At 54.2% G+C, this 27,770-nt stretch overlaps 1 protein-coding gene across 1 annotated transcript; it reads left to right on the top strand.

Annotated features, from left to right (window-relative positions):
- The first annotated feature begins 1,008 nt into the window (after positions 1-1,008).
- RSPO4 (R-spondin 4) lies at positions 1,009-27,549 on the top strand. The gene is made up of 5 exons (XM_075011993.1): positions 1,009-1,087; positions 18,889-19,077; positions 19,508-19,651; positions 22,139-22,324; positions 27,470-27,549. Exons 1-5 carry the CDS (start codon positions 1,009-1,011, stop codon positions 27,547-27,549), a joined length of 678 nt encoding a protein of 225 aa, XP_074868094.1.
- The last annotated feature ends 221 nt before the right edge of the window (positions 27,550-27,770 follow it).

Genomic DNA, 27,770 nt, shown 5'->3' with positions numbered 1-27,770 from the left:
ACTACCTAGAGATCAACCCGACCCTGTTAACAGCACCTTGTCACTGTCCCCCACACAGCAAGGCCGTGGTAGAAGCAACCCAGACATCAGTCTTAATGGTTAGCTCACAGCCTTCCCACCCATCCAGTCGCCAGCATTTCAACAGCTGAGACACTAGAGCCGAACAGCGTACAAGGCCCAGAGTGAGCGGGACTGGCTGGCAAGGGTAATGTGCAGGCAAGCCCCAGCTCGGGGACAAGGGTTGAAGAGACATGGAGCATAAACTGGCCTGGCTCCACTGCTGTCAGCAGAGTGACAGTGTTTATACCAGCTGCGGATCTGCCCCACAGATCTTGTGCCCATTAGCCTCGCCACCAGCAAAGCAGCTTTGTCACAGAGTGTGTGGTTTAGTGATGAATTTTTCCCTTCCTAGAAGAAAGGCCACAGAGACCAATGCTAAGCCTGACTAATTCACATGGGCTGTCGCAAGGTCTCAGAAGAGGGGACGAGACAAAGCTTGCTGGCACGGCCAGGGTTAATTTCCTTGACTCCACCCCGAGTTTTGGGGCTGTGGACTGTGCGTTGAACCTGACTTCTCAGGGCTGGCAGAGGTACAAGAGCTGTGAGGCAGAGTGGGTGAGTTCCCAGCTGAGGTGGAGCCGGGAGGGTTTCAGAGTGAGAAATGCCAGCCAATTTGTTTGCAAGTCCATTTGTTGTGGGATTTTTCGGAGGGGTGTGAGGGTTGAGATCTGCATATAAGGGAAGAGCTTCTGGCCGGGACATCACTTCTGTGGCACCATGATCTCAGCAGCGGACTGTGGACTGCCTGGGTCTCCGATGCTCCTCTCACGCCACCTTAAAAGCTTTGCTGCATAACTGCTTGAGCACTGGTAGGATGCTGTGAGTGATCCTTTTCCCACAGCCCCTTTCTCTCCCTCTGCTGCCCTTGGTCCGTCCATAGCCGTCAGCAGGCACGCCGGCCGCCTGGATGATCTGATTCCTTCACTGCCCTAAATTATTCCTGCCCAGATGCAGTGGAGACTTTTCATGTTGCTGTTATTCATCAACTCCATGGAAGTGCTCACCCAGAACAGGAGGAAGATACAAGGTACTGTATGCGCTGCCGTTCGCCTTTCCAGCTCAGCAGCAACAGGCAGAGCTGGGCTCTGCAGGGTAGACGGGGATGGGAACTGGGCTCAGAGAGAACCTGAGCAACTGGGGGAATTGGCTGGTGGGGCAAAACAAACTGGCCGGCAATTTTATTGCTGCAGGATAAAGGAGGCATGAAGAGGGGGTTTTAACTGTAGCTGGACCTGAGCCAGATGGTTAACTTAGAGGGGACAGGGCACGGACCAATGCAAAATGAGGGGCCAGGGCTAATCCACACCAGTGGATGCACAGGTTGCTGTTCGATCCCTTCCAATGGAGCCCCCCTCCTTTAGCTCACTCTCATCTGCACAGGGTGGGGAGCGTGTCCCAGCTCAGCCAGGGCACGTAGAAGTGCATGGAAGAGGCAAAGCACCATACGAGCGCTCAGTATATTGCAACACGCTATTATCAGCGGGGTGGTTTGGAAGAGGGTCGCTGCCTGTGCCTTGGAAAGCTTGTGCATGACATAGGAGGGCAGAGCAAGGGGTTAGAGACCACACAGAACTGGCTGGCTTTCATGGTGGTTGGATACCTGCTATGGGTACTTTTCATTGTGCTGGTACTTGCTGATACTGAGTACCGGCTCCTCTTTTTTACCAAAAAGGCACAAGTAGGGAAACGATTCCTGCGAAGGGTGCACAGGGAGAGGCTGTGCCACGCCAAGCCCTGAGTTCCTGCGTGCAGAACACTGGCCACACCAGTTCTGTTTGGGTGGGGGTGAGGGGTCTGAGCCAGGGCTCCTGAAGAAACACTCTGGTCTGCAATTACCCCAGGGCTAACTGTGGCTCGTGGAGGGAAGTGCTACTTTGGTGAACGCCTCCAGTCTGAGTTTGCTGGGTTCCTTGGGAAAGGCAGATGGTCCCAGCCTGGCTTTGGGGACCACGAGCAGCCAGCTGTCTGGAGGTTCTGGTTTTGCTCTTTCTAGCTGTTCGTACAGGTAGATCCCCCGTGAAAGAACAGACTTGCTCACCGAGACCGTTCGTGCTGCAGGTCTCTGTGCAGCAGATGGGTGAGGAGCAGCCTCGTGTGCCGGCTCCTTTGTGCCTGTCCTGTACAGCTGTGATGTCTTGCGCTTATGTATTGTCCGAGCCAATGCCCAGCACTGGGCGAAGAGCACATTGCCTCTGGCTTGAAGCAGGACAGGCAGCGCCTTGCCCACGCCGATGGGCTGTCAGGCAGATCAGTGTGACTCCTGCAGCCGTCAGGGCTGCATCTGTTTTTCAATCTCACTCCGTGCCCTGAGTAACTCACCTTTGGAATCAGACTCTGCTGGCCGAGCGGCCAGGGTGAATGGGAAAAGGGCCACTCAGCTGTCTCATATGGGAGTGGAATCAGTTTTCTCTCTCTCGTCTGTAAGAGGTGGGGAGTTGACAGGCAGAGGTTTATTATGTGCTGTGCAAAATATATCCCTGGCCCGTGACAACTGGGCTCGAGACAGGTGCCAATGTCCTCGATGTTCTGCAGAGTCGATACCTTGGACTAGATCCTCAGCGGGTGTAAATCCACAAGGTTCCATGGAAGCCAGTGGGGTTGTGCTGATTTACATCAGCTGAGGACATGGCCCACTGACTCCATTGTGTAGATAAACAAATGGGGTTGGTGCATATTTAAAATATCGCACAACGGCCGAGCACAACCACGTTGCTAAGACAAATGGCCCCTAGGCCACGTAACCAACCACTCGAGGTCACTGCTCATGGAGGCCATATGCTCAGGGCAGAAACACTGGGAGGCCCAGGCTTTTGCTGCAGCGTGCAGTCACTGCCACTTACCGCTCTCATCTGGTGCAAGCGGAGAGCAATCCTGGAGTCTGCTCTGCTGTTTTTTCATCCTGCGGCTGGTGTTGCATGAGGCATGTTCAGAAAGCCAGATAGCGTCTGGTGCCAGAGACAAACCAGATGCCAAACTTTTCCTCTGCGAGCAGCTGAGAGGCCGACAAGCCTGTCCCTGGGCTTGCACGTGAAGTGTTACGGGGCTTGTGAGAAGCCAGCCCATAAAGAGAATCCACTTTAATCAAGTGGAGCTACTATTACTCGGGAGTGATCTTCTTACTTTTTCTGAAGAAACTTGCAATGTGCACTAGCATAGCTTAGGTTTGAATCTGGGTCATTGTCTGTGCTTGTGGGAGGGGTGTTTTTGTAGTGCCAAAAGGAGTCCAGACTGCTGGGTTCTGCCTGGCTATAGGCGAGTCACCTCCCCTCCTCTGTGTCTGATTCAAATTTCACTTACACGGGGGTAAATCAGGACTTACTCTCCGGATGTGACTGGAGTTACATCAATGCCAAGCCATTATAAGCGAGATCAGAATTGTGATTTAGCAAACCCACACGATCTGGCTCCAGCTAACTTTGGAAAGACCTGAGACCACATAACGTTTTGGAGGGAAAGAAATATTTTACAACAATCACTGATGATTCAGATGCCTGTGATTGCTCAGGGTTTCACGGATTTGGCTTCCAAACAGTTCTCAGTTGTTGTCCACGCTGTAGATTTAAACTTTCACCAATCCATCAGAGAACAGTAGCTCCAGCCAGTAGCTGTACAGAGGTCCGGTAAAGGGTGTTTGGGGTGTACTCCAAAAGGAATGCCCTGGGGGACAAGGAAAATTCTATGCCCATGCTATCCACTTCCTCCTTGAAGAGACATTGGCTATTGATAGCTCAACTCCAAGCAGCCACGTGTCTCAGGTACGTTCCTTCTTCAGGTTCAAGTGCGCCATAGGATGCGTCACAGCGACCCGTAGAAATGATTGGGGGTGGCACAAACCAAGCCATAAAAGGATCCTGAGGCCCAGCTGCCCAAGGCTGGAGCATCAGGGCTACCGAAGGTCAGGACAGAAATCCTTTGGCAAAAAGGTGTAGCGAAGGAAGTACCTGTCCATCCCTCGCTTTCCATGAGGCCATAACTCTCAACCTCCAGCACTGTGGTCAGGGGAAAAGACAGCCATTGAGCTCAGCTGGGTTTGGAGTGGGCTTTACCCACACACCCCAGGTTGTGTCCCCTGGTCTTTAAGGCCAAGAGGGACCTTCATGATCATCTAGTCTGACCTGCTGCACATTGCAGGCCGTGGAACCTTCCGCACCCACTTCCACAACAGACCACTCTCTTCTGGCTGTGTTACTGATGTGCGCGGTTCATGGTTTAAAGACTTCAAGTAACAGAGAATCCACCATTTATGCTACTGGGAACCTGCAAATGACCCATGTCCCCTGCCATAGAGCAGTGTTTCTTAAACTCTTTGAGGCCAGGGAACAGCAAACAATAATATTTTTTATGCAGAATGCCTATGAACACGCCACATGTGCATCTGCTGACATCAAGCAGCGGACTGACAACGTAGCCGCCACGCTGGCAGAGTATCATAGAATCCTAGGGCTGGGAGGGACCTCAGGAGGTCATCTGGTCCAGCCCCCTGCCCAAAGCAGGATCAACCCCAACTAAGTCATCCCAGCCAGGACCTTGTCAAGCCGGGACTTAAAAACCTCCAGGGATGGAGATTCCACCACCTCTCTAGGCAACACATTCCAGTGCTTCCCCACCCTCCTGGTGAAGTAGTTTTTCCTAATATCCGACCTACTCCTCTCCTTCTGTAACTTCAGACCATTGCTCCTTGTTCTGCCATCTGACACCACTGAGAACAGCCTCTCTCCATCCTCTTTAGAGCCCCACTTCAGGAAGTTGAAGGCTGCTATTAAATCACCCCTCAGTCTTCTTTTCTGTAAACTAAACAAGCCCAAATCCCTCAGCCTCTCCTCATAGGTCGTGTGCTCCAGCCCCTTATCATATGCCGCACAGTGTTGCTAGTTACTATGCCACTGTATGCATAGGAGAACGAAAGGAGAGGAGAGGGGAGGCTAGCCCAATGTTTGCCAACCCTGCTGTGTTGCCCGACTGCTACTGATCTCACCAGATGTAGAAAAAAAATTATGTTGCAGTATTTTCCAGTACTGCTATCATCATAACATGGTTATCGACTGTAACATTTTTAATCATTTTTCTAAACACTCACTGCACCTCTGCGAGTTCTTAAGACACACTGGGCTAGAAAAAGGAGAAAAAAAAAACGAGAAAAACCCCACCCAGTTCCTCTGCCAACCTGACCCAGAGAAAATCCCTTCCTGACCCCACAGGTGGTGATGAGTTACACCCTGAGCACGTGGGTAAGACCCAGTGAAAGAATCCACAGTCATAGCTCCGAACCCTCCCCATTTACTGTCCCAGCTCCAGGCATGGGGGTATCTGCCACCCGTGGTTGTCGGTGGTCTCATCCCACCAGCTCAGGCATGAAGCCTGGTAGGTTTTTGCCTCCTCTGCTGCTCTTGGAAGGCCGTTCCTGAACTTCACTGCTCTGACGGTGGCTGAACGGGGCTTCCTTTCCAGCCCTCCCTCTGGGCTCTTTATGTGTTGGGAAGTGAGTAGTCAGTGGCGTGTGGTTCTTGCTCATTTTAACAGACTTTAACAGGGTTCAAAAAAGAACTAGGTAATTCATGGAGGTGAGGTCCATCAATGGCTGTTAGCCAGGCTGGGTAGGAATGGGGTCCCTGGCCTTTGTTTGTCAATGCTGGAAATGGATGACGGGAGAGGGATCGCTTTGATTACCTGCTGTGTTCACAACCTCTGACACTGGCAGATGGGCCTTTAGTCTGACCCAGTGTGACCATTTTTATGTTCTTACATTTTTAGTTGTGTCCATGAATCCCTCAGCTGGACAGAGTCACTGAGATCCTTCCTGTTCTCCCTTAGGGGCTCTTTTGCTGGACAGTTCCCCAGCAGCACAGAGCAGAGCAGGAGAGGCGCGTGGTGTGACCTGGCTGCTGGATGTTAACGTGGAGCCTGTGGGAATGGGCCAGCCCCAGCTGACAAGAGCTGAATGAGACCTGACTGAGAGAGAAGAGGCTTGTTTGAATTGGCACGTTAGCCATGTGAAACGTCTCTGTGCTCTCTCAGCCAGCTCATGGACCTAACAGGGCCCTGCTCCAGCAAGACACACACACGCCTGCCTAGCTTTAAGCATGTGGGCAGCCTCACTGAAGCATGTGCTGGATTGGAGCCAGAATCCCGAACATGCTCATCATCTCCAAGTCAATCCAACCAAAGATCTCAGTGCATAACTACTACCTTGGGCTTCTCCCCTGCCGCCTTCTCCAAGCACCAGCATCATCACCAATGGGCTATGGCCCCGCTGCAAAATGTGGACCTGAACCCAGACTTCATGCACTCCAAGGCTTGAGGGATCTGGGGTCTAGAGCAGCGTTTTCTGTAAGCTGAGTGCTTGCACGGCTGCCCAGGAGAAAGACAGGTGCTGCCCAGCAGATTCGCAGAGCGTCCCCAGCGGGCAGTGTGTTTTCCTGTTGGTGGCGCACATCTAGTTAGTTCAGTTAAACCCATGAACCCCAAGTGGGGCACAGGTCATCCACAAGTCTCCTCCACCTGGTTCTATCTTGGGCAATGGCTTCCATCTGGCCCCATGAATGTCCCAGTTCTTGTGCTTCCGTGACCGTAGATCTCCTCCATGTTATTCGGGGTCTTCCTCGGCTGCGTTTCCCCTGAGGATTCCATTTTAGGGCACATCGAACAGTGCTGGATGGGGGTTTCCTCAAAGTATGTCCCAGCCATCCCCATTTCCTCCTTTTTATTTGGATCCCCACTGGCTCCTGGCCTGTTCGTGTCCACAGATGTTCGTTCGTGACTTTGTCTTGCCATCTTATTTGTAATAGGTACCTCAGGCATCTCTTCAGAAACGCCTGCAGTTTGCGTGTTGAGGACTTTGCGGTGCGCCGTGACTCACAGGCACACAGCAGGACGGACTTTTACATTTGAACTGAAGATTCTCACCTTTGTTTCGGCAGAGGTGTTGTGCGATCTCCATACTGGCCACAGAGTTTGAAATGCTGCTGTGGCTTTGCCAGTCCTGGGTTTGATGTCTAGGTCGGCGCCACCATCTTTATTCACAACACTGCCAAGATAAGTAAATTGTTCGACGTCTTCGAGGGTCTCTCCCCCTAAAGGGATGTTGTCTTGTTTAGTGGTTGACCCTCATTGTTCTAGTTTTACATCTACTGATTTTCAGGCCTGCCTTTGAGGCAGCGCTACCCAGTGCTGCAACTTTGCTGTCCATATGCTCATGCCGATGTGCCAGGAGAGCAATGTCATCAGCAAAATCGATACCCTCTGATTGATGAGAGAAGATCCACCGAATACCTCTCTGGTGTCCGCTTGTTGTTTTTAGCATAATCCAATCCATAACTGTAAGGAAAAGGAATGGTGAGAGTAGACATCCCTGTCTCACACCTGTTCGGACAGCGAAAGATTCCGTCAGAGTGCCATTATGCACAACCTAGAAAGTGGAGGTTCATAATTGGCTCGAATGAGATTAATGATCTTCTGGGGAATGCCATGATACTGCAACAGTCTCCACAGTATATTTCTGTCTATGCTATCAAAGGCCTGTTCAAGGTCAATGACAGTTACATACAGTGGGGAGTTCCATTCCAATGACTGTTCTATGATGATCCTCAAGGTCATTATCTGGTCTACACGTGATCTCTTGCTCCGAAAACCAGCTTGTTCATCCCTCAACAGCTTGTCAATCTCTGCTTTCATTCTCTCCAACGGGATCCTGTTAAAGACTTTCCCCGGAATAGACAGCAGAGTGATACCTCTCCAGTTTCTGCATTCATTCAAACTTCCTTTCTTGGGTATTTTAATTATATGTCCACGTTTCCAGTCTCGTGGTATTTCCTTGGTGTCCCATATTCTTCCAAAGAGCTCATACAGCATGTCTGTGGCGGTTTCAAGGTCCATCGTCACTGCTTCTGAGGGAATGCGGTCTGGCCCTGCACATCTACACCCAACTTAATGCACATAACAAAATTTATTCCACCCCAGGAGCAGTCGTATTGGGACTTGCAAATTCCACGCACAGCTCAGGAGCACTTGTGTCTGGCAGGTTGGATTGAGACCACCTCTAATAAGCACCCTGACATTTTTGGTTAAAGCACTTCCAACTTCCTGCCCTGTACGAGGGAGCCCAGAGGCGCACAGCATAAAATCAATGCTTCAAACAACCGTTCTAATCACAATTGCTCTGTTTGGAGGCAGTTATTTGTTTGCCATCCTCCCTGCCAGTCTGCCGCCCTCCACAGAGCCGCTCCCATTTCTCGTGTTGGGATTTTCTAGTTCTAAGGCTTCTTCTCATCTTCATGTGGGTGATTATCACGCAAGAGGCCGGCGCCAGCGTTCTCTGTGAGCGGAGCCCCGCAGAGATTCAGGTGCTGCTCAGCTGATTAGCAGAGTGCCCCCAGCCAGGAGCAATTGTTTCTACTGGTGGTGCACATCCCCAGAAGTCTTGGGGCACAACAAAATTTACTCTGTCCGTAGATGGAGAAAGTTAGAAGGAACAGGCTCAGGGCTGGTGCGGGGATCCCTCTCCCGCCACGGGGCTTGGAAGGGACAGTTCTCTCTTGTGCAGCTCACTCCGTTCTCCTGTGCTCTGCTGGACCTGAGTTTGCTGATCCATCCTCGTCCCTCTTCCAAATCTGTGCACGCCCGCTGCTTGGCTCAGCTGGTTTGGATGCAACGCCGCCTGGTGTGTGACACCCATACCTTTGCCTGCGGAGGACCACGAAACAGGCCCGATCCTGCAGGCTGACATAGACGGGGCTCCCCCTCCAGGCTGCGAGGAAGCCCCCTGCAAAACGTCTCCCACCTCCACAGCCTTCCCACCAGTTTGGAGCCTGTAGGCCCTGAAGCAGGAATCTGGTGTAGGTCAAGAGTGACCCCACTGAAATGACTCCAGGAGCAGCACCAAAACCAATGGTTTCTTGACCTTCCCATGACTTTAAGGGGCAGGGCTGAACTTGCCAAGCAGAATGTGCTGGTGCCCCAAAAGCAGAGGGTTCGCGGGGGTCTGGGGGCCATTACTGAAAGCCCCGTCCCTTACACCTGGAGCGCAGCTAGAATCATTCTGATTATGAAGTTTTCATGAATTGTACTGATTTCTCTCCGGCTAGGCCTCAGCTAACCCCTCCCACCCCGTCACTCCCGCCACACCAGCGCAGCAGGGCGGGTAGTGGTACGGCCAATCAGGGCTGCGCACAGACCCAGCAGGTTCTGGTCTCTCTGTATGCAGCGCTGCCTCCGCTCTCCTCCCCGTGCTGCTGCGACACTGCCTTTATACTTGAGCTAGCCCAGTGAGTGACAGTGCAAGCGTGTGTACATGAGCAGGGCACGAGCCTTGGGGTGGCACAGCCCAGCGGGCACCTTCTTGTATCCATGGCTGTGGTAGCCCCAGTCTGTACCACTGGGAGATGCTTTATTTGGGCTTTATCAACCACCAGACTCTTGCTGCCTTTGCTGTTATACAATCCTAAGAGAGGGAAGAGGTTACGCCACGCAGAGAGCTCCCTCTGTGCTGGCCTGGCTCCGTTTGGCTTGGCTCAGCTCAGCTCTCCTATCATAGAATCGTAGAACAATAGAGCTGAAAGAGACCTAAAAAGCCATCAAGTCCAGCCCCCTGCCCAAGGCAGGACCAGACCATCAGATCAGCCCAGCCAGGGCTTTGCCTATCCATGCATCTCCTTCTGTGCTCCTTCTCCATTCGAGTAGTTCACAGGACAACCATCTCCTTAGCTCTGCAACACTCGGGGAGAACTCACACTAAGCCATCCCTGCCCTTGTCAGGGAGACTAATTGGATGGACCAAGACAACTGCTGGTTCCTCTCCCGGTTTCCAGCATTCCAGCACGCGCCCTCGATTCGCAGTGTGGACGGAGCCTGCTTCAGCCCTTGCCTTCCCCAGCTAGGCTGGGAATGCCAAACTCCTTTCAGCCGCTCTGCTCCCATCTCCCAAATAAATGGGCAAAAGAGAATGCAAAGGAAAAAAAAGTCATAAAGCCCTAAAAGAGCAAGAGACACTCATAAATCCTTCGGCATTTCAGTGAAGTCCCTCCAGCTGCAGCCAGAAACACAAATGTTGCAGGCATCTAGCAAATATGTAATGTTGACCATAACAACTTAATGGGTCCAAGGTGCATTATTAACTGGAGGGGAAAGTCAAGCCGTATTGAATCCTTGTGGCCACAAACGAGCCTCCTCCCAGCACAGCGGGTGCCAGTTTGAGCTGGGATCTGAAGGCAGGGTGAGGCCTGTCCCGGATTGGAAGCAAACACAGGAACCAGGAGAGATGCTGCTCTGGGCCATCAGCTGGAGCACGGCACCAGGGTCCTACCCCTCCAAGGGAGCTCTGGTGGGCTGCTCCCCTCCCTGGCAGGGCCCGGTGTGGTCTGGACTGGAGGCAGCAGCTGAGGTTTTAGCTGCAGAACGTAAGCATTTCCCCTTCTCGTCTCAGTGAGCACCTTCCCTCACAGAGCGGCAGCTGTCGGTGCCCTTCTGTCATAGAATCAGAGGGGTCTCTCTGAAGGGCTGCAAGGGATCTCAGGAGGTCATCCAGTCCAGCCCCCTGCCCAAAGCAGGATCAACCCCAACTAAATCATCCCAGCCAGGACTTTGTCAAGCTGGGACTTAAAAACCTCCAGCTCACTGCCCTGGCCAGTGGTCTGCTTTCAGCAACTGTCGCCCTGTGTGGGTGCAGCGGTCTCCTCGGTGGTGGCAGAAATGTCGGTTGTGCTCACATGAAATAAAACTTTTGGCACGTGTAAGAAAACAAGTCTGTAGAAAGTAAAAACTTTCTTAATTCGTCTAGAAACGTGAACGCATAGACAGACAAGCAGAAACAGATTCCAGCATTTCTCATGAGATGGGTGAGCCTGAGACCCGGCCGCTGATTGTGCAGTGTCCCCCTTACGAAACTTCACTCCCCCCATGAGGGGGCCTGCCCCCCACTTTCTGCACTCCTGTCCCAGAGCCCCCAGCCCCAGCCAGCACAGTCCAGGCTCAGCCCCGCGCCCCGTGCTGGCTGGAATTAGAATCTTTCTAAGGGGGCCTCTTAGAGCTGCTGCCTTGCCATGGCCACTGGTAACGTGCCTGACAGCAGATGTGTCTCCTTGGAAGGGGCCAGCAGCTCTTAGAGGAGCGGCAGCCGGGCACCACCTGCATTAAGATGCACATGCCCACCAGCTATGTTGCCAGGCCAGGCTACTTCACTCATAACTTCTTTGGGGCGTGGGCTGGGTCCTCCCTTGTGGTTCTATGGTCCCCCAGCTATAACCTGGGGTCGGTGGCTCCCTGACGGTATTGGGAACCACTGCTGTAAAGAATATAATTAACGAAAGACGTAACCCACCGGGCCCCATCCTGCTCTCGCTTTCCAGCTGCCCTGCCCACTGGTGAGTGCCCCTTCTTGCTTCAGTTGGAGTTACTGGGCTTGCCCTGTTCCCCTCCTGCCAGGGACTCCGCGCGAAGGGCCCGATCCTCCGTCAGTGGGAGCCTCGCCAGGCATTGCCCTGTGGTTTGGATGCGGCCCCCTGCAAAGACGGACTGATGACAGGAAGCACGTGGGCTGCAGTAATTGCTCTGGCGCAGATGCCTGTGGTGCGATTCTGAACCTGCTACTGCACAGGAAATGAGGAGCAGCTCAGGAACGCCGGCTGGCTGTGGGTGGCTGGCTGTTGCGCACGGGTGGGGTGGTGAGGCTGGAGCTGGAAGCCCCTGGGGGCTGCAGCTTGTCGACTGTAAGTTCTTGGGGGCAGTGACCAGATCACACATTACTGTCCTGGAGCGACAGGGCAGTGGGGTCTGCACCCCAGCTGTGAATGCCAGCGGCTGTGGAAATCTGTGTCATAGAGGATAATGGTAATAGGTTCAAACTGCCAGACTCAGGGGGAGTGTGCAACTCCTGTGAGACATGGCTCTGGTTCCAGCACGGCAGGAGGATTCCTTTCTCCCTTAACTGGGATGTGCTGTGACCAACGTTACAGATCGCTGGAGCACCTGCATCGGAGACCCACCCTTGGGCAGGGTTAACCCTGACTTTTCCAGCTGGGGCAGAATAAAATTTGTTATATGCACTGAGATGTATGAGGACATGCACCACCACTATGCAGCCAGGCGTGGGTGCTCTGCTAATTTGCTGGGTGGCTCCTGAATCTCTCCTGGGCAGCTGCTCAAGTGCTCGGCTTACAGGGAACGCTGCCATTGGGGGACGCAGTACCTGCGGTAGCAGCCACCTCCCAGCTTTCCCAGCAGCCCACCGGGTTCGGGCACCACAGACTGGTCCCACAGAGCAGCAGCCTCCCCGAGGAGGCCTGTGGGGGTACTCCGGCGCCCTGCCTTCGTGCATGGGCTGAACCACTCACACAGGCTGCCCATTGTGCAGTGTCGGGTGCTGCGTGAGTAAAATCCCAGGCAGCACGCCGATGTAACCAGTGTAGCAGTTCGGTCCCACCTCTGACTGGGGAAACTAGCAGGCAGAGCAACGTCTTGGCAGCCTGAAAACCCCCCATTGATGACACATGTGCCCTTCAGACTTGTTTTATGGGGGAAAAGGAGCCTAATTAGCCTGGTAAATCGGGAGCAGCTCCTCAGAAGCCAGCAGTGCCCTGCCGGTGCACAGGGCGTTCAGGGCCCAGCTCTTGGTCTCTTAACTGGTCGAGTTTTGTGGCTTAATCTTCTCTGAGAGTCTTGTCAAATAACTTCCCAGGCCCTGGGAGAAGCGCCCCCTTTTCACTGGTCCCTCGCGTGGTCTCTTAACACGACTTTCCCAGTTTATTTAATTGGCTTTAAACTCTATTTTGCTGAGACGCATCAGAGCTGCAGGCCAGGCAACCAGCTCCAATTTGTTTAAGAACAGATACCGTTTTAAAACACGCTAGTGGCCTTTTGATGGGTCTTTACGCGGTAAAAAACGATATGTGTGTTCCGTACAGCCTGTTGCACCTTTCTGTGCAGTAACTGTTTGCAAACGCCTGCGACTGTAGTGCAATTCAAGCGTGGGGTGCAAGGAGAGTGCACAGAGAATTGAGGGGCTGAGCCAAACCTCTTTGAAGAGGATGGGGAGAGTCCCAACAGGTTTGGGATCAAGCTGCAAATGTATCAGTCTATAGCAGGGTGGCCGACCTGTGGCTCATGAGCTGCATGTTGCTCTTTGAGCAATTAAATGCAGCTTCTGCTCGGAGCCGTGTGCTGGGAGTGTTCACCCCGGCTCTGTGCACGCACCCCAGCACTTGGTGGGAGAAGCATGTGGCGGTAACTCCGGTGAGTTGCCAGCATCGAGTCTGAGTGAAGGACTGGGGGTGCCTGGCTCTGGGGGAGGGAAGGGGGATTGGGTTAGAGCAGGAGTCTGGGGGTGCCTGGCTCTGGTGGAGGGAAGGGGGATGGGGTTAGAGCAGGAGTCTGGGGGTGCCTGGCTCTGGGGGAGGGAAGGGGGATGGGGTTAGAGCAGGAAGCTGGGGGTGCCTGGCTCTGGGGGAGGGCATGAAGCCACACATGACATATTTATCTATCTCTATAGATGTATATTATATCTATAGAGATAGATGAAAATAAATAGCTAATACGTGTCTCTTTGCACTCTCTCCGTGGCTCTCACTCTGTAACTGGTTGGCCACCACTGATCTACAGGTTCTCATAGGTCCTGGGATTTTTATTTTGTCCGTTTAGTGTTCATTAGGCTTTGGCACCGTGAAAAACCCAGCTTAATGCAATAAGCTCCACTGCTGATTGAGTCACTGCTTGGAGGCACACCAGCGCTTCTGGTGCAGTTACTGCTGAACATACGTTTTCATTAAAAATGTTAAATGTCTTGCCCTTTATCTGAGCAAACGCTGCCAAGGCGGCTCAGCGTGGCTGGACGCAGTCGGAGGCCGTTATTGTGCGCATGGCCTTTAGATGCCAGCGTAGGTGTGCATTTTTGTATCTGGACGGGGCCTCCCTTTTAACGTTTTAATTGTGCTCTTGCTGGTCTTTTGAGCTATGCCAGCCAGTTCCTGAGACTGTGCTCGGGATTGGAAGTGGCGCTTGAATACTTGGGTTTATTTGTATCCACATGGATTTTGGCCAGGCTGCACTTTTTTCCACCCGTTTGTGCCCATGTTTTCTAGTATCCACAAATAAGGACACCCCCCACTCCCATTTTGCACATGTAAATCAGGCAGCTGGGTGGCCAGATAGCAACTTGTGCGTGCAAGCTGGGGATCTGTGTGAGGTACATGGAGGCACAGTCCGTCCTGAGTTCCCAGTTGATTGCATGAGCCAAAGGGGCACGGCGAAGTCAGAGGCAGGGGGCTGTCAAGATGACCGAGGCAGATGGCTTCCAGATCAGCCCTAGCTGCTGGATGAGTCTGATGAGGCAGGCTGGGCTGAGGGGCTGAAAGCTGACCGAGGCGTGATGCAAAATCCAAGCCCCTCTTGGAGTCTGCTCCAGGATGAGTCTATGTTCTGCTGGGAACAGGGAAGAAAGTTTGGGGGTGCAGGTGTGCCCCAGACTCATCCTGCTTGTGACAGATGCTTAAACTGGGAGTCTGCGGAGTGCAGCAGATCACACCAGCTGAGGCTTTGGGGTGGACTCTATAACATATTTCATAGTCAGTTTCTCTTTTCAAGGCTGTGTCTACACGTGCCCCAAACTTCGAAATGGCCATGCAAATGGCCATTTCGAAGTTTACTAATGAAGCACTGAAATGTATATTCAGCGCTTCATTAGCATGCGGGCGGCAGCCGCGCTTCAAAATTGACTCTCCTTGCCGCCGCGCTGCGCGTCCAGACGGGGCTCCTTTTCGAAAGGACGCCGCCTACTTCGAAGTCCCCTTAGTCCCGAGCTCATGGGACTAAGGGGACTTCGAAGTAGGCGGCGTCCTTTCGAAAAGGAGCCCCGTCTGGACGCGCGGCGCGGCGGCAAGGAGCGTCAATTTCGAAGCGCGGCTGCCGCCCGCATGCTAATGAAGCGCTGAATATGCATTTCAGCGCTTCATTAGTAAACTTCGAAATGGCCATTTGCATGGCCATTTCGAAGTTTGGGGCACGTGTAGACACAGCCCAAAGCAGTTTCAGCCTCTCTTCTGTTTCGGACAATGACCTCACCTGGCAGAAACCAGCACCTGGGTTAAAGGTGACGGCTTCAGAGAGAGAGAGAGCAAACAACACTTCTGGGCACTTTCACCCTGTTACTCCTCATTCCCTTCCTTTTTAACCACTTACGGCTTTTGTTTCCCAGTGCAACGTAACTTAGAGAGGAGTCAGGACTCTTGGGTTCTTTTCCCGGCTCTGCTTTGTGGCATGAGATTAGTTATATTGTTTAGCATCTCAGCATATGTGTCCTATGGATGCAATACCATCGTCCGCTGAGGAGTTAGTTAAAATCCATGTGACGCTTTGAGATCATTGGATGAATGGTGTTATGGAAAAGCAAATATTACTGAGTATTGGGCAATGAGATGATCTTTGTCTCTTTTCTTGTAACGTTTGCTGAGCCATATGTTCCTAGTTCCCTTGGACATTCGCTGGCCTTGGCTAATTCTTTCTGGTCAAGGAATATTTTCAGCCACTAACTGAGCCTTGATTTAATACGTCTTAGCTGTGTCTACACGTGCACGCTACTTCGAAGTAGCGGCACTAACTTCGAAGTTAGGCGGCGAGACGTCGAAGTCACTAACCTCATGAGGGGATCGGAATAGCGCCCTACTTCGACGTTCAACGTCGAAGTAGGGACCGTGTAGACGATCCGCGTCCCGCAACATCGAAATTGCCGGGTCCTCCATGGCGGCCATCAGCTGGGGGGTTGAGAGATGCTCTCTCTCCAGCCCCTGCGGGGCTCTATGGTCACCGTGGGCAGCAGCCCTTAGCCCAGGGCTTCTGGCTGCTGCTGCGGCAGCTGGGGATCCATGCTGCAGGCACAGGGTCTGCAACCAGTTGTAGGCTCTGTGTATCTTGTGTTGTTTAGTGCAACTGTGTCTGGGAGGGGCCCTTTAAGGGAGCGGCTTGCTGTTGAGTCCGCCCTGTGACCCTGTCTGCAGCTGTGCCTGGCACCCTTATTTCGATGTGTGCTACTTTGGCGTGTAGACGTTCCCTCGCAGCGCCTATTTCGATGTGGTGCCGTGCAACGTCGAAGTTGAACATCGACATTGCCAGCCCTGGAGGACGTGTAGACGTTATTTTGATGTTGCTACATCGAAATAAGCTATTTCGATGTAGGCTTCACGTGTAGACGTAGCCCTTATGTTAATAGCAGCTGATATTTAAGTGGCTAAAGAGGCCTCCTGCATGTACTGTGTTATGCAAAAACAACAAGAAATCCCATGGCACCTTATAGACTAACAGACTTTTTGGAGCATAAGCTTTCATGGGCAAAGACCTGCTGCGTCAGTTTTCTGGCTCCTGCAAGCCTAGGGGAGCTGGAAACCAGGCTGCAGCCTGGTTCCCTCTCCCCTGCGACTTATCTGAAAATTTGAGTTACGCGGGAGTTGCAAGAACGTAACTTGAGGTTTTACTGTACAGACTAACACGGCTACCCCTCTGATACTGTATTATGGTCACCATTAGATAAGGCTGTGCATTTACCGGGGGACAATCCAGCAATCTTTGCTAAAGCCATGATTCAGCTGAGGACATCAGCACGTGCTTAAGTCCCTGTGAAGTGTCAAGTGAAGTATGCACTTAAATGCTTTGCCGAATTAGGGCCTGGGTCTAAACAGGACTCCTACCAAACTCAGGACTGGTTGTACTCCAATGGTATGTGCCCTGCCTAGGGGCTATGCCAGGGTTGCAAAGACCAGCCCATGCTGTAAATTTTGTTCAGTATTTACCACCTTTTTCTACAGGGAATGTGCTGAACATCTTCCCTTCAGATTCCTACCTGGCAACTTTGCCAGGCCCAGGTTCATGGAGCTGTACTCACATAGGACAGGTATCCGTGGAGTGCAGAGGGGATCGGGAAATTGATAGCTAAGTACCTAACTTGTGTGTCTCAGGCCTTTGGTGTACAGAGCAGCTGGTGCCTGGTGACGCCACGTGGCAATGCTGCAGTTCCAACGAATTCTGATGGCAATCCCGAGAGGCTCCCTGGTTGACATCAGTTGCGTGTGCTCGACCCTCGGCCTGTAATTGAAGGGTGGGACTGACCTGTCGCTGCCCCTTAAGTAACAGAAGCAGCTTGAGGGTTAGTTAAAAATCTGGGTCTTGCTTTGAGATCCTTGGGCTCCTGGTGCAGACGGTGGTGTAATGCTGCCATGACAAACCAACAGGAATGTTGGGACGACAAAGTAGGGGTGAGTGATTGACAGAAATCAGGACAGATGAATGGATTCCAGGAGCCCAGGGGTCCCAACTCTTCTAGGGCACTCGTTCACATACCAACCGGTGAGGTCCACCAGTCACTTCCCACTGCTCGGCCTGTGTGAAACCAGGGAGCATCCCTTTTCCCTTACTCCTAACCATCCGGGTAACAACAAGAAGTCTTGTGGCACCTTAGAGACTAACAGATATTTTGGAGCATAAGCTTGAGCGGGCAAAATATCTGTTAGTCTCTAAGGTGCCACAGGACTTCTTGCTGTTCTCGAAGATCCAGACTAACACGGCTGCCTCTCCGACATGCGTCACCATCAGGATAACAGACGGCGTTGGCAGAGTCCTCCACATGCCGGCCAAACAGTGGGTGGAGAGGGGGGCTGGGTACCTGTCCTGCTCTGGCAGTCATTGCTGGAGCAGGGGGCAGCTGGCTGTGCTGGGGGTGGGGGCGCCTGCCCGCTGGCTGGAGTTTAACGGCAGGAGGCTGCGGGACTGAAACCGCCTTTCCCTGGTGTTCCCTCTGCAGCAGTGAAGCCCCATGGCACCAGCGGAGGGGCAAACGCAGGCACCGTGGCCTGGCGCAGAGCCGGGAACGGGAGCCTGAGGGTCTTACAGGCACAGACCAGGGGGAGGAGAGCAGGCGTGGGAGGGCAGGAACTGGGGAGGCAGAGCGGAGAGCTAGCACCTGGGTTTAGCCTCCGGGGCGCTCGGGGGAGGTCTGCTCCCCTCGCCGTGGCCTGCTGCAGGGAGTTCCCAACACAGTCGGACAGGCCATGGCTGGTGACAGGAAAGAGCACGGCTGAGCCCTGCTCCAACCCAGCCTGGTATTTCCCTCCAGCCCCCACAGGAGCCCTCCTTTGGCTGCGGTGAGCCCAGGACCTGACCCAGCCCATGTTGCAGATCACTGGCCTGGGGCTTATCCAGCCATGAGTTGCAAGAGCCAGCAAACACATGGCCTGCCCGTGCCCAGCTTCACTCAGGCCAGGCGCCTCTCTCCTCCCCTCGGAGCTTCCCCCGGTCAGTTCCCCCAGCAGCAAGCACATGGGACCCACCCCATCTGCCAGCCCCCACACAGCATGCTCCAGGCTGACTCGGGAGTCCCTGGGCCCAGCAGTGTGCTCAGCCATCACTCAGTGCTTCACCAGCAGGCAAGAGCTCTCTACCAGACCCCATGTTCAGTTCCAAGTGGCTGCACCCAGCCAGTAAAACAACCCCACCCCCAGACCTGTCTGGGAAGCTCGGCCCATAAAGGCCCCTGACGCCACCCTGATGGGCAGATGCTGGAGGAATGGGCACAGTGGATCCTGGCTGCTGAGTCTGGTACCTGGCTGCAGCGTTCACCCAGGCATTTCACCAGAACCAGCTCCTCTGCAGCGCCCCCCGCCCCGGCCATTGTTCAGCTCCTCTGCGCTAAGAAACTAGCGCTAATTAGAGCCAGCGTCAGCACAGCCTTGGGAGCTGGGCCGTAGGCAGAACAAGAAAGGACCACGCTGCACCAGGCTTCCCGTTCCCCTGCTCCCCGCTCATGCCAGCGCACCAGCCGACGCCCACGGCCTGTCTGCTCTGCCTTTCCTCTTGCAGCGAGCACCGCCTTGTTTGAGAACTGCACAGGCTGCGTCATGTGCTCGGAGGACAACGGGTGCATCGCCTGCCAGCAGCGCCTCTTCCTGCTCATCTGGAGGGACGGGATCCGCCAGTACGGGGCGTGCGTCCACGCCTGCCCGCCGGGGTACTTTGGGGTGCGAGGCCACGAGGTCAACAGATGCACACGTACGTAGCACTCCAACCGGCTGCAGCCCTCGCTGGCCATCTGGGGAGTGGGGGGAGGCAGCATGGCAGGTGCTCAGCGCCCTCTTGTTCTGCCGTCCCCGGCTGCCACCCACATGATCACAAACCGATGCGCTGGGCGGTCCGAAGACGGGAGTCCAGATTGCTTCCTCATCTCCTGCCCAACACCAGCGCCCGCCAGCCAGCCTGACGCTGCCTAGTGGTTAGCGCCACAGGCTGAGCATTGGTTCTCGGCTGCGTGACTGGGGCACGCCACCTCACCTTCCTGCGTCGCTACAATGGGGTGGGATCTAACAGCCCCAGGGGGTTTTGAGACCCCCAGGTGACGGGAAGGGCCCTGCTCCGTCATCTCTGCTGCCTTCTTGCTGGCCACGGGGCGGCGTCACTTACCCTGCCCCTTGCCTCCCGTCAGAGTGCAGGTCGCCCAGCTGCGAGAGCTGCTTCAGCAAAGATTTCTGCATGAAATGCAAAGAGACGTTCTACCTGCACAAAGGGAAGTGCTTCAGCGCCTGCCCGTCCAACACCACGGCCCAGCACAGCACCCGGGAGTGCCAGGGTAAGTCTTGGGCACTTGCTGCTTCTTCTCCATGGTCCCCCTGGCTTTCCTCCACCAGTGCTGATTCCTGAGCAATTACCCCCGGGCCTGGGATCCCCCAGCACCACATAGACCCACACAGTCCACAGCAATGTTTTTGCCAGACTTGCTTACGCTCGGGGACTTCTAAGGGACGGTAACAGGCTGGTGCAGGGCTGACGCCAAAGGCCAGGCCCCCTGCACGTCAGTGAGCTTTGGCTCAGTCTCCCAGACACACCAGGAGGGGAGGGAAGGGGAGGGCATCTTTTCCCAAGGCCTCGGACTGTAGCCTGTCTGCATCAGTCTGCAGCGTCACTCTTGGGGCGGGAGGGACGTGACACCAAAACAGTAAAACTTCCCGTAGCCCGGTTGGGCTTGGAGAGGATTCTCCCCCTGCCGCATCGGTGAGGGACCAGCCCACCTCGCTACCCAGCGCTAGTCCCCGGCCTCAGGCTGGTGCTCAGGGCAAGCAGACTGGCCCAAGCCCTTGTGCCAGGCAGGGCAGCAAAGGGGTCACAGCACCGGCCCAGACCGTAGCTCAGGCAGAGGGCCAACAAACACAGGCACATGCCTGCAAGAGCAAGAGGGTGAGCCTACCACTCACCAGTTAGGGGTGATGGGGCGGGGCCCAGGGCACTGCCAGCGGCAGAGGGGTCTGCCACTGGGGTCAGTAGGGAGCCAGACCACCATGCACTGACTTAGCAGGCCTTGGCCCACTCCCAACCTCCCCCTGCTCCTTGCCTCATACCCCACCGGGCAGCAGGTTGGGGTCCGGGTCGGGCTCCGCCAGGGGCTGGGCTCAAGGGAACTCCTGGGCTCAGCTTTTATACTTCTTGTCCCGCCCCCTAGCTTCCAACTAGATGACAGGCAGGTGTGGGGCTCCGCCCACCAGGGCTCAGGACGGGGTTCTTCCGGCTCGGGATCAGCGAGGGGCCATGCCACCTCAGCACGCTCCCGCAAACCATATTTTAAAAGTCTGCCTGTTTTATTTGTCAAAATAACGCAGTGCAGTTGGGGGGGGTCAATTATTTTGGTAATTTATTTAAACCACAAGACACTGGCTGGGGAACGGGAGTCGGGAGCACTGGTGAGAATCCCCCCTTCCCGAGCCCCGTAGGCCCTCAACATTCGTGAACTGACAGTCCACAAATTCAACCATTCACAAGCGGCCGCTTCCCTGGGTCCAGGCAGGTAGCGCCGGCAGTCGGGCTCCAGGCGGACGCGGCTGCCATATTCGGGAAATTCAACATTCGTGAGGCTTCTCAACATGGAGCCCTTGCGAGCATTGAGACCCTGCTGTGGCAACGTAGCCAGGCGCGACCCTTCGTTTCCAGGGGCGAGGCATTTGTTTATGCTGCCATCTGGTCAGGGTTACCTCGCAGGCGACTGAACAGTCAGTGGAGGTTGGACCTTAGGGAGTCAGGCTCACCCAGTCTACCGGCTACTGGCCACCTCCAGACAAGGGCCTGTCTGGAGAGGAAATTTTGTCAGTCTAAATATTTAGTTCAGTTGTAATCCCTGCTGCACCAGCAGCACTGATAAGCCTACATGGGCCTTTGCTCCCCTCTGGCCATGCAAAGGAGCATTACAACTTTCACTCCTGTTTTACACACCTCCACAGGCCCACCGCCGGGTGTGGGTCAGAGAGGGCAACTGGGCCAGCCCAGTGAATCTAAAGGCCAAGGGCTCCTGTTACAGTGGTAACAGCAGCGGCTAGAGCCCTAGGCCCTTTAAACCACCACCAAAGCCCCCAGGCAGTGTGTCGCAGGTGGTGCTGAAGGGCTGGCGGTGGGGAGGCTACCCCGCCAGCCCTGGCGCTTCTCCTGGAGCCACCCCGGCCTTCCAGGAGCAGGGAGGCAACCCTCCCCAGACAAGCTAGTTCAGGAGCTCAGCAGTTCTGTCGGCCCCCTGCTCCTGGGGGAATTCACAAAACCAAGGGGAACATTCCCCAAACAGGCATGCTGCTCCATTCTGCCCTGCCTCAGAGGACGGAACGTGCCCCGGGGTAACTCCTTAGACACCCCAGGCTTGTCCCTCCATGTTGAGCATGCTGCAACCACAAGAGAGAGGGAAAGGGTCTCCCTCACACAAGCATGACTGTCAAGGCCTCCCCCAGCAGTGAGTTACAGCTCTCTGCCAGCTGCTCCAGGAGCCCAGAGTGACCACTCTTGCAGCTTCCCTTTGCTTTTCTGCAGGAATCAAAGACATCTATGGGGCCATGAATTCTGCACCCGTCCAGTGGTGCGGAATTCCCCCAGGGTTAACAGCCTTTCTCATCCAAGTTCTGGCCACACCGGTCCCCACCCTCCAGCTGGCTTCACATGCACAGGGCTGCCTGGGGTTTGTGCATATAAATCTGAATGTCTAAGCATACTACAACTCGGCCGTACAAAATGTGTCAGCAGGCGGCAAAAGTCGCTGGTGAGAATGCTGCTGTTACATCACTGCTCTCTTTCCCGCTCTGGCCAGAGCTGTGCGAGATGGGACCCTGGAGTGAATGGAGCCCCTGCAGCAACCAGGGGAGAACCTGCGGCTGGAAGTGGGGCCTGGAGACCAGGAAGCGCGAAGTAATCCGGAGTGCCAAAGAGGAGGCAGTGACCTGCCCAGCCCTGCAGGAGTCCAGGAAGTGTAGAATGAGGAAGTACTGCCCTGGAGGTGAGGAACGAGGGGTGGAAGTTGGTGATGCCCAAGCAGGCGGACCGAGGGGATTAGAATTAGCCTTTGTATTCAGAGTCCAGGACGGGGAATTCAGGCTCAAAGCTCATTTATGTCCCTAACCTGTCAAAAATGAATCTGATTGCCCCACATTAGCTGTGACCACCGAGCCTTGTTCTCACCTTTGAAATCTGCTCAGGCCTGTGTCCATAACCCTTTGTGTTTGCACAAGTATGTCCCTGGGTGAAGCTGTTCGAGAGCTGGACCTACAATCTGTCCCGTCTGCTACCATTGCCAGGGGGGAATGTTCTCCTGGCAGTGTAGCCAACAGCGACCCATGCAGGAGGCTGCAATGTGATTGACACAGGAGTCTATGGCTTGGAGGAGAACCAAAGAAGGTCAGAACAGCCCCGCCAGGGAGCATCTATAACTGATGAGACTTCCCACAGGGAGGCTGCAGTAGAGCCAAGGATTGAACTGGGCTCCCTTTGGGCAAAGCACGCCACCGAGCCCAAGCCGACAGCGGCAGGCATGGGCTAGCAATGCTACAAATAAGAGTGTAGCAACCCTTCACTCTCAGCTTTTTCCATAGCCACACACCCTGCCTCCCGCAAAGCAGTGAAACGCGGGAGGGTGCCAAACCAGACAAGGGGAGCTGCCATTTGCAGTCTAGAGCCGTTTGCAAATCTCAGAGGCTGTTGCGTTCGGGGCGTTTTGCTAAACCTCAAAGTAAAGACCATGGCCTTGCCAAGGGCTGCACACAGCACAGCTGCCTTGCTGGTGGGCATGTGGTTTAAGGCACAGAGCCACGGGGCCCAAATTGTGCGTGCAGAAGCAGAGGCTGGAGCCTGACAACCGAATCCCTGGATTCAAGCCCAGACTTTGCTTCTGCCTCATGTGACCTCAGACAAATCGAAATGCCGTTCTCTGCCTCCGTTTCCCCATCAGAGAGGTGGTGTGAGACACACTCCAGTACTGCTTGGAAGCAAGGCTTTGAGGTCCTGGGATAAAACGCTTGATAGAGCAGCAATGTATTGCAGGTTGAACCTCTCTAATCTGGCACCCTCAGGACCTGACCGGTGCCGGACGACAGAATGTGCAGTATGATGGGAGGTCAGTATTGTCAAGCACATTACCAACACTTCCACGGCTTCCTGGGCTCTTAGAAGACATTTAGAGGTGAATTACGGCTAAATGACAGCACAGAACACTGAGAGCCAGGACTGGTGTCTGGAAACAAACTTTATGGGACCACAGGAAACTTGGCTACACCCAGCATACGTGGGTGTCCAGCTAACTGAAATCGTGCTGGATTATGGATGTTGCCAGACAAGAGAGTTCCAGATTAGAGAGATTCAACCTCTGTATATGTGCATATTTGCAAAATTAATATCAAGCATTAGAAAGGTGAGTTTTGGTTTGTGGCTTGCAAAATGAGTCCGACCAGGAGATGCAACCCAAGGAAGTTCGAGTGAAATTGGGTTTTACTGCTCTAATGTTTCCTTCCCAGGCCATAAAATCCATCCTGCACCTTAAGTCCTACCCAGTCCAGTTCCATTATCTGACCTGGGGAGTCTCCAGTTACAGGATAGACTACTGCTGCAGAAACCTAGACCCCTCTGTGGTTGTCATCTCCTGTCTCCAGACACCTCTGCTTTCAAGTGCCCCCGACAAGGGCAGGTGATTCTCGGCTTAAAATCCTGGCTGCGGCTCTTTGTGCCCAATGGAAACCAGAAGGTAGTTGAGGTCATTCTTGGACACGATTGGCCGGGCTGTGAGTGTTCTAAAACATATCTGCTTAATAACTGGCTGCAGGAGGAGGTTGCACGCATCATTGGTCTGTCACCCTTGGAACAAGATCAGAGTTCCCGGCCTCTGAGTTGGAGCGATTTATGGCTCTCAGCTGGGGCAGGCTGAGTGAAAATAGCCTTGTACCATGTGACAAAAGCCAAAGAGGGGAGGCAGCAAAGGAAGGCTCCATCCATGGACAAGTGGAAGAAGTCAGGGAAAAGCTGGAGCATTGCTGGGGGGCTGCAGTAAAGAGAGAGCTGGAAGCTGACCACCAAGGCATTCTTCCTCCTCTTGCTTCTCGACCTTTCAGTTCATATTAGAAATAAAACCAGTCACATAAATATTCCACCCTAATAACGATGCCTCTGAGCAGCGATCTGCCGCTGGCTCACCATCTGATGTAAACTCGGCGCATCGGGGAGCATAATAGGAGCCAGGTGGCATCAATCTGGGGGGAATTCTGCTTTCTCCTCTTCCTCCTCCTCATGTTTATTAGTCACTGACCTTTCAAAACAATGTGCTGCTCTGTACCAACACGCCCCTCTGTATCCCCTCCCAGGCTGCAAAACAGATCCAGGTGGGGCAGCCCACACTGCGGCTCCGAGGGAGCCTCTCCCAGCAATCCTGACTCAGTGCCAGGCCCCGTTGCCACCCCCCTCATTGGATCGGCACGCAAGATCCAGGATGCTGCAGAGGAGCAGGTCAACGCAGCTGTAGCTTCAGAGCCACCAGGCCTGGCATGTTCCCCAGGCCTCCCACAGTATCTTGTAGAAAGGCCTCTGGTGCAAGGGGTTATCATGGACCCAAAAGATGCTGGAGGAGCTAGGGCCCTCCCTGCCTGAGAGGCAAGGGCTAGTCGCTGGAAGGCACAAGCTGTCGAGATGGCATCAAATATCTGGGATGACCTCTTTCTTTCCAAGGACCCAAAAGGGTGCGACAAGGAGGAGAGAGACAAATTATTCTCTGCAACCCCTGAGGACAGGACAAACAGCAATGAACTGAAACTGCAGCTGGGGAGGTTTAGGTTGGGCGTTAGGCAAAACTTTCTAACTGTCAGGGTGGCTGAGCACTCGAATGAATTGCTTAGGGAGGTTGTGGAATCTACACCACTGCAAATGTTTAAGAGCAGGTTAAATAGACATCTACCAGGGATGGTCTAAATCGGGGTGGCCAACCAGTTAGGGACTAAGAACCACTTGCATAGCATGCAAGAGCCATCTATCTATCTATCTATATACACTGAATCTATCTATCTACACTGAATCTATCTATCTATCTATCTATCCCCATACACCTCTGCTATCTATCTATCTATCTATCTAAAAATACATATATAATATGTCCTGTGGCACCTTATAGACTAACAGATATTTTGGAGCATAAGCTTTCGTGGGGAAAGACCCACTTTGTCAGATGGGTCTTTGCCCACAAAAGCTAATGCTCTAAAACATCTGTTAGTCTATAAGGTGCCACGGGACTTCATGTTGGTTTTGAAGATACAGACTAACAGGGCTCCCTCTCTGATATAGAACATGTGGCTCAATGTCCTGCTGCAGAGCCAGGCACCCCCAGTTCTCTACTCCAACCCAATCTTCCGCCCCTCATGCAGAGCCAGGAACCCCCAGCCCTGTGCTCAGACTTGATGCCGGGAACTCACCGGAGCCTGCGCCACGGCCGCTACATGCTTCTCCCACCAAGCACTGGGGCGCAGGACAGAGCGGCGTCCGGCACTCCCAACACGCAGCTCTGAGGAGCTGCCACATTTAATGGTTCAAAGAGCTGCACGTAGCTCGAGAGCCCCAGGTTGGCCGCCCCGACCTAGATGGCCCTGCCATGAGGGTAGGGGACTGGACTCGATGCCCTCTCAACATTCCTTCCAGTTCCAGTGTTCTGTGAGTCTATGATTCTCTCTGCTCGGTGGACGAGCAGCAGCCTGTGCCTCAGAGCCACTGGGGATGATGTCTCCATGTCTCCCCTGGTGCTGCGACACCCTCCCAAGCTCCCCACTCGGGGCTGGGGAAGTTTCAACCGCGGATGCACCTCTCAGGCTGAGACACTGGACCGGGGCATCAGATCTTTGCAAGGCCGTCTGTGCTTCCGGTTTGCAGGCCCTGCTTGCGGGGAACTAGGAGTGGGTTAGCTTGCTGCCCTCCCAGGCCTGGACAGCTCAAGGGAGTGTCTCCAGCTGGAGCCCATGCTGGGGACTGACAGGAGACCAGTGCAGGATGGGCTGTGCTCAAGGCTACAGGAAACCTGCTGGGACACCTCGCAGGGGTGGTGGGGAATTGAGGGGAGGAAGAACCAGCCACCCAGCGAGGCAATTGGAGGAAGCGGGAGTAAAGGCGGCGAGCTGGGAACCATATGCACAGTCCCTGGCTCAGAAACCCCATGGGAACAAATGCCCAGCAGTGGGTCTGCCTTGTCAGATGCGAGCACAAGCTTGCCTTCGGCTCAGTGGTGAATTCACCCCGAGCACCGGACCTGTAGCCCCCAACCCCAGCTAGTCTGCTGCCCAGAGGTGTGGGTCAGCCGGAGAGAGGAAGAAAGTCACCCGCAGCCTGGTGAGTTGTGTGTGTCACCTCCGGGACCTCTGCTGCCACCCCTTTAGGTCTCACACACACCAAGCGGTGTGGGTCTGATGGCATAGCCATGGTGCAGCAGGAGCAACTCCAGTGGACTTGCTGGCCTCAAAGGCCCCTCTCTAGCAGAGATGGGGATGGACTGAGCCCTCCCATTCCCAACGCACAAAGGCTGGGTGCCCAAATCCCAGACGCAGGGCCTAAATCCCAGAGGTGGGCCCAGTTCTGCTTGTGTGCATCAGCTCCCCTCCTCTTCGTGTCCGTTTGCTGTTTCTCTCCTCTCTCACGGGTGCCAAGAGACAGCGCAGCTGTGAGCTGGGGGTTCCAGGGACAGATGGCCCTTTTCTACCTCCTGGACTAGCTACTTTGCTAGGGGAGCCCCTGGGACAGAGCAGGAGTTTGCACCCTGAGTTCCAGCTCAGACCATCCTTCCTTAGTTCAGTGTAACACCTCTGAAATTGGGAAGGAGGGGCGTGACAACAGTATTCTCCCCATTTCACAGACAGGGAAACTGAGGCCTAAGCAGAGTGATTAAGTAACAAGCCCAAGGGCACAAAGCAAGACTGTGTTCGACACAGAAGGCAAGCCCAGGAGTCCTGCTGGGCCGGATGGAGGGTGGGATTCCCTGTCTCCTCTTCCAACCACAAGATCTTCTCCCTGCACAGAGAGTATCCATTTCCAAACCAGCTCGGCACTGCAGTGAGCTGAGATGTAACACCAGGTTCCAAAGACATTCCCGGTCCTCAGCCAACTTGCTCTTGTTTCTGTGTTTCAGAGAAGCCCGAGAGCATCAGGAAAACGAAAAGGGAAAGGAAACAAAAGAAGCAGAAGGCAGATTCGCTGGCAGGCACCTAACCAGGACCCTACAGGAGGCCACGCTGGGGGCGGCCTTGTGGAGCAGCATGGGACATAAAGGAGGTCTTCCCTCTGAGGCCTCAGCGACATTTCCTTCTTGGCTTCCCTTTCTCCACCTTTCCCAGAGAATATTGCACAATCCCCCGCCCTGCCGTCCCACAGGCTTCTTCTGAGGCTGCTCATGGCCTGCAAAACATTTCTTCTTCACAAAATCTAATCTG

This window comes from Carettochelys insculpta, chromosome 17 (genome assembly GCF_033958435.1).
Source record: "Carettochelys insculpta isolate YL-2023 chromosome 17, ASM3395843v1, whole genome shotgun sequence".
Taxonomy (NCBI): domain Eukaryota; kingdom Metazoa; phylum Chordata; order Testudines; family Carettochelyidae; genus Carettochelys; species Carettochelys insculpta.
This window is presented reverse-complemented; position numbering and strand designations above follow the sequence as displayed.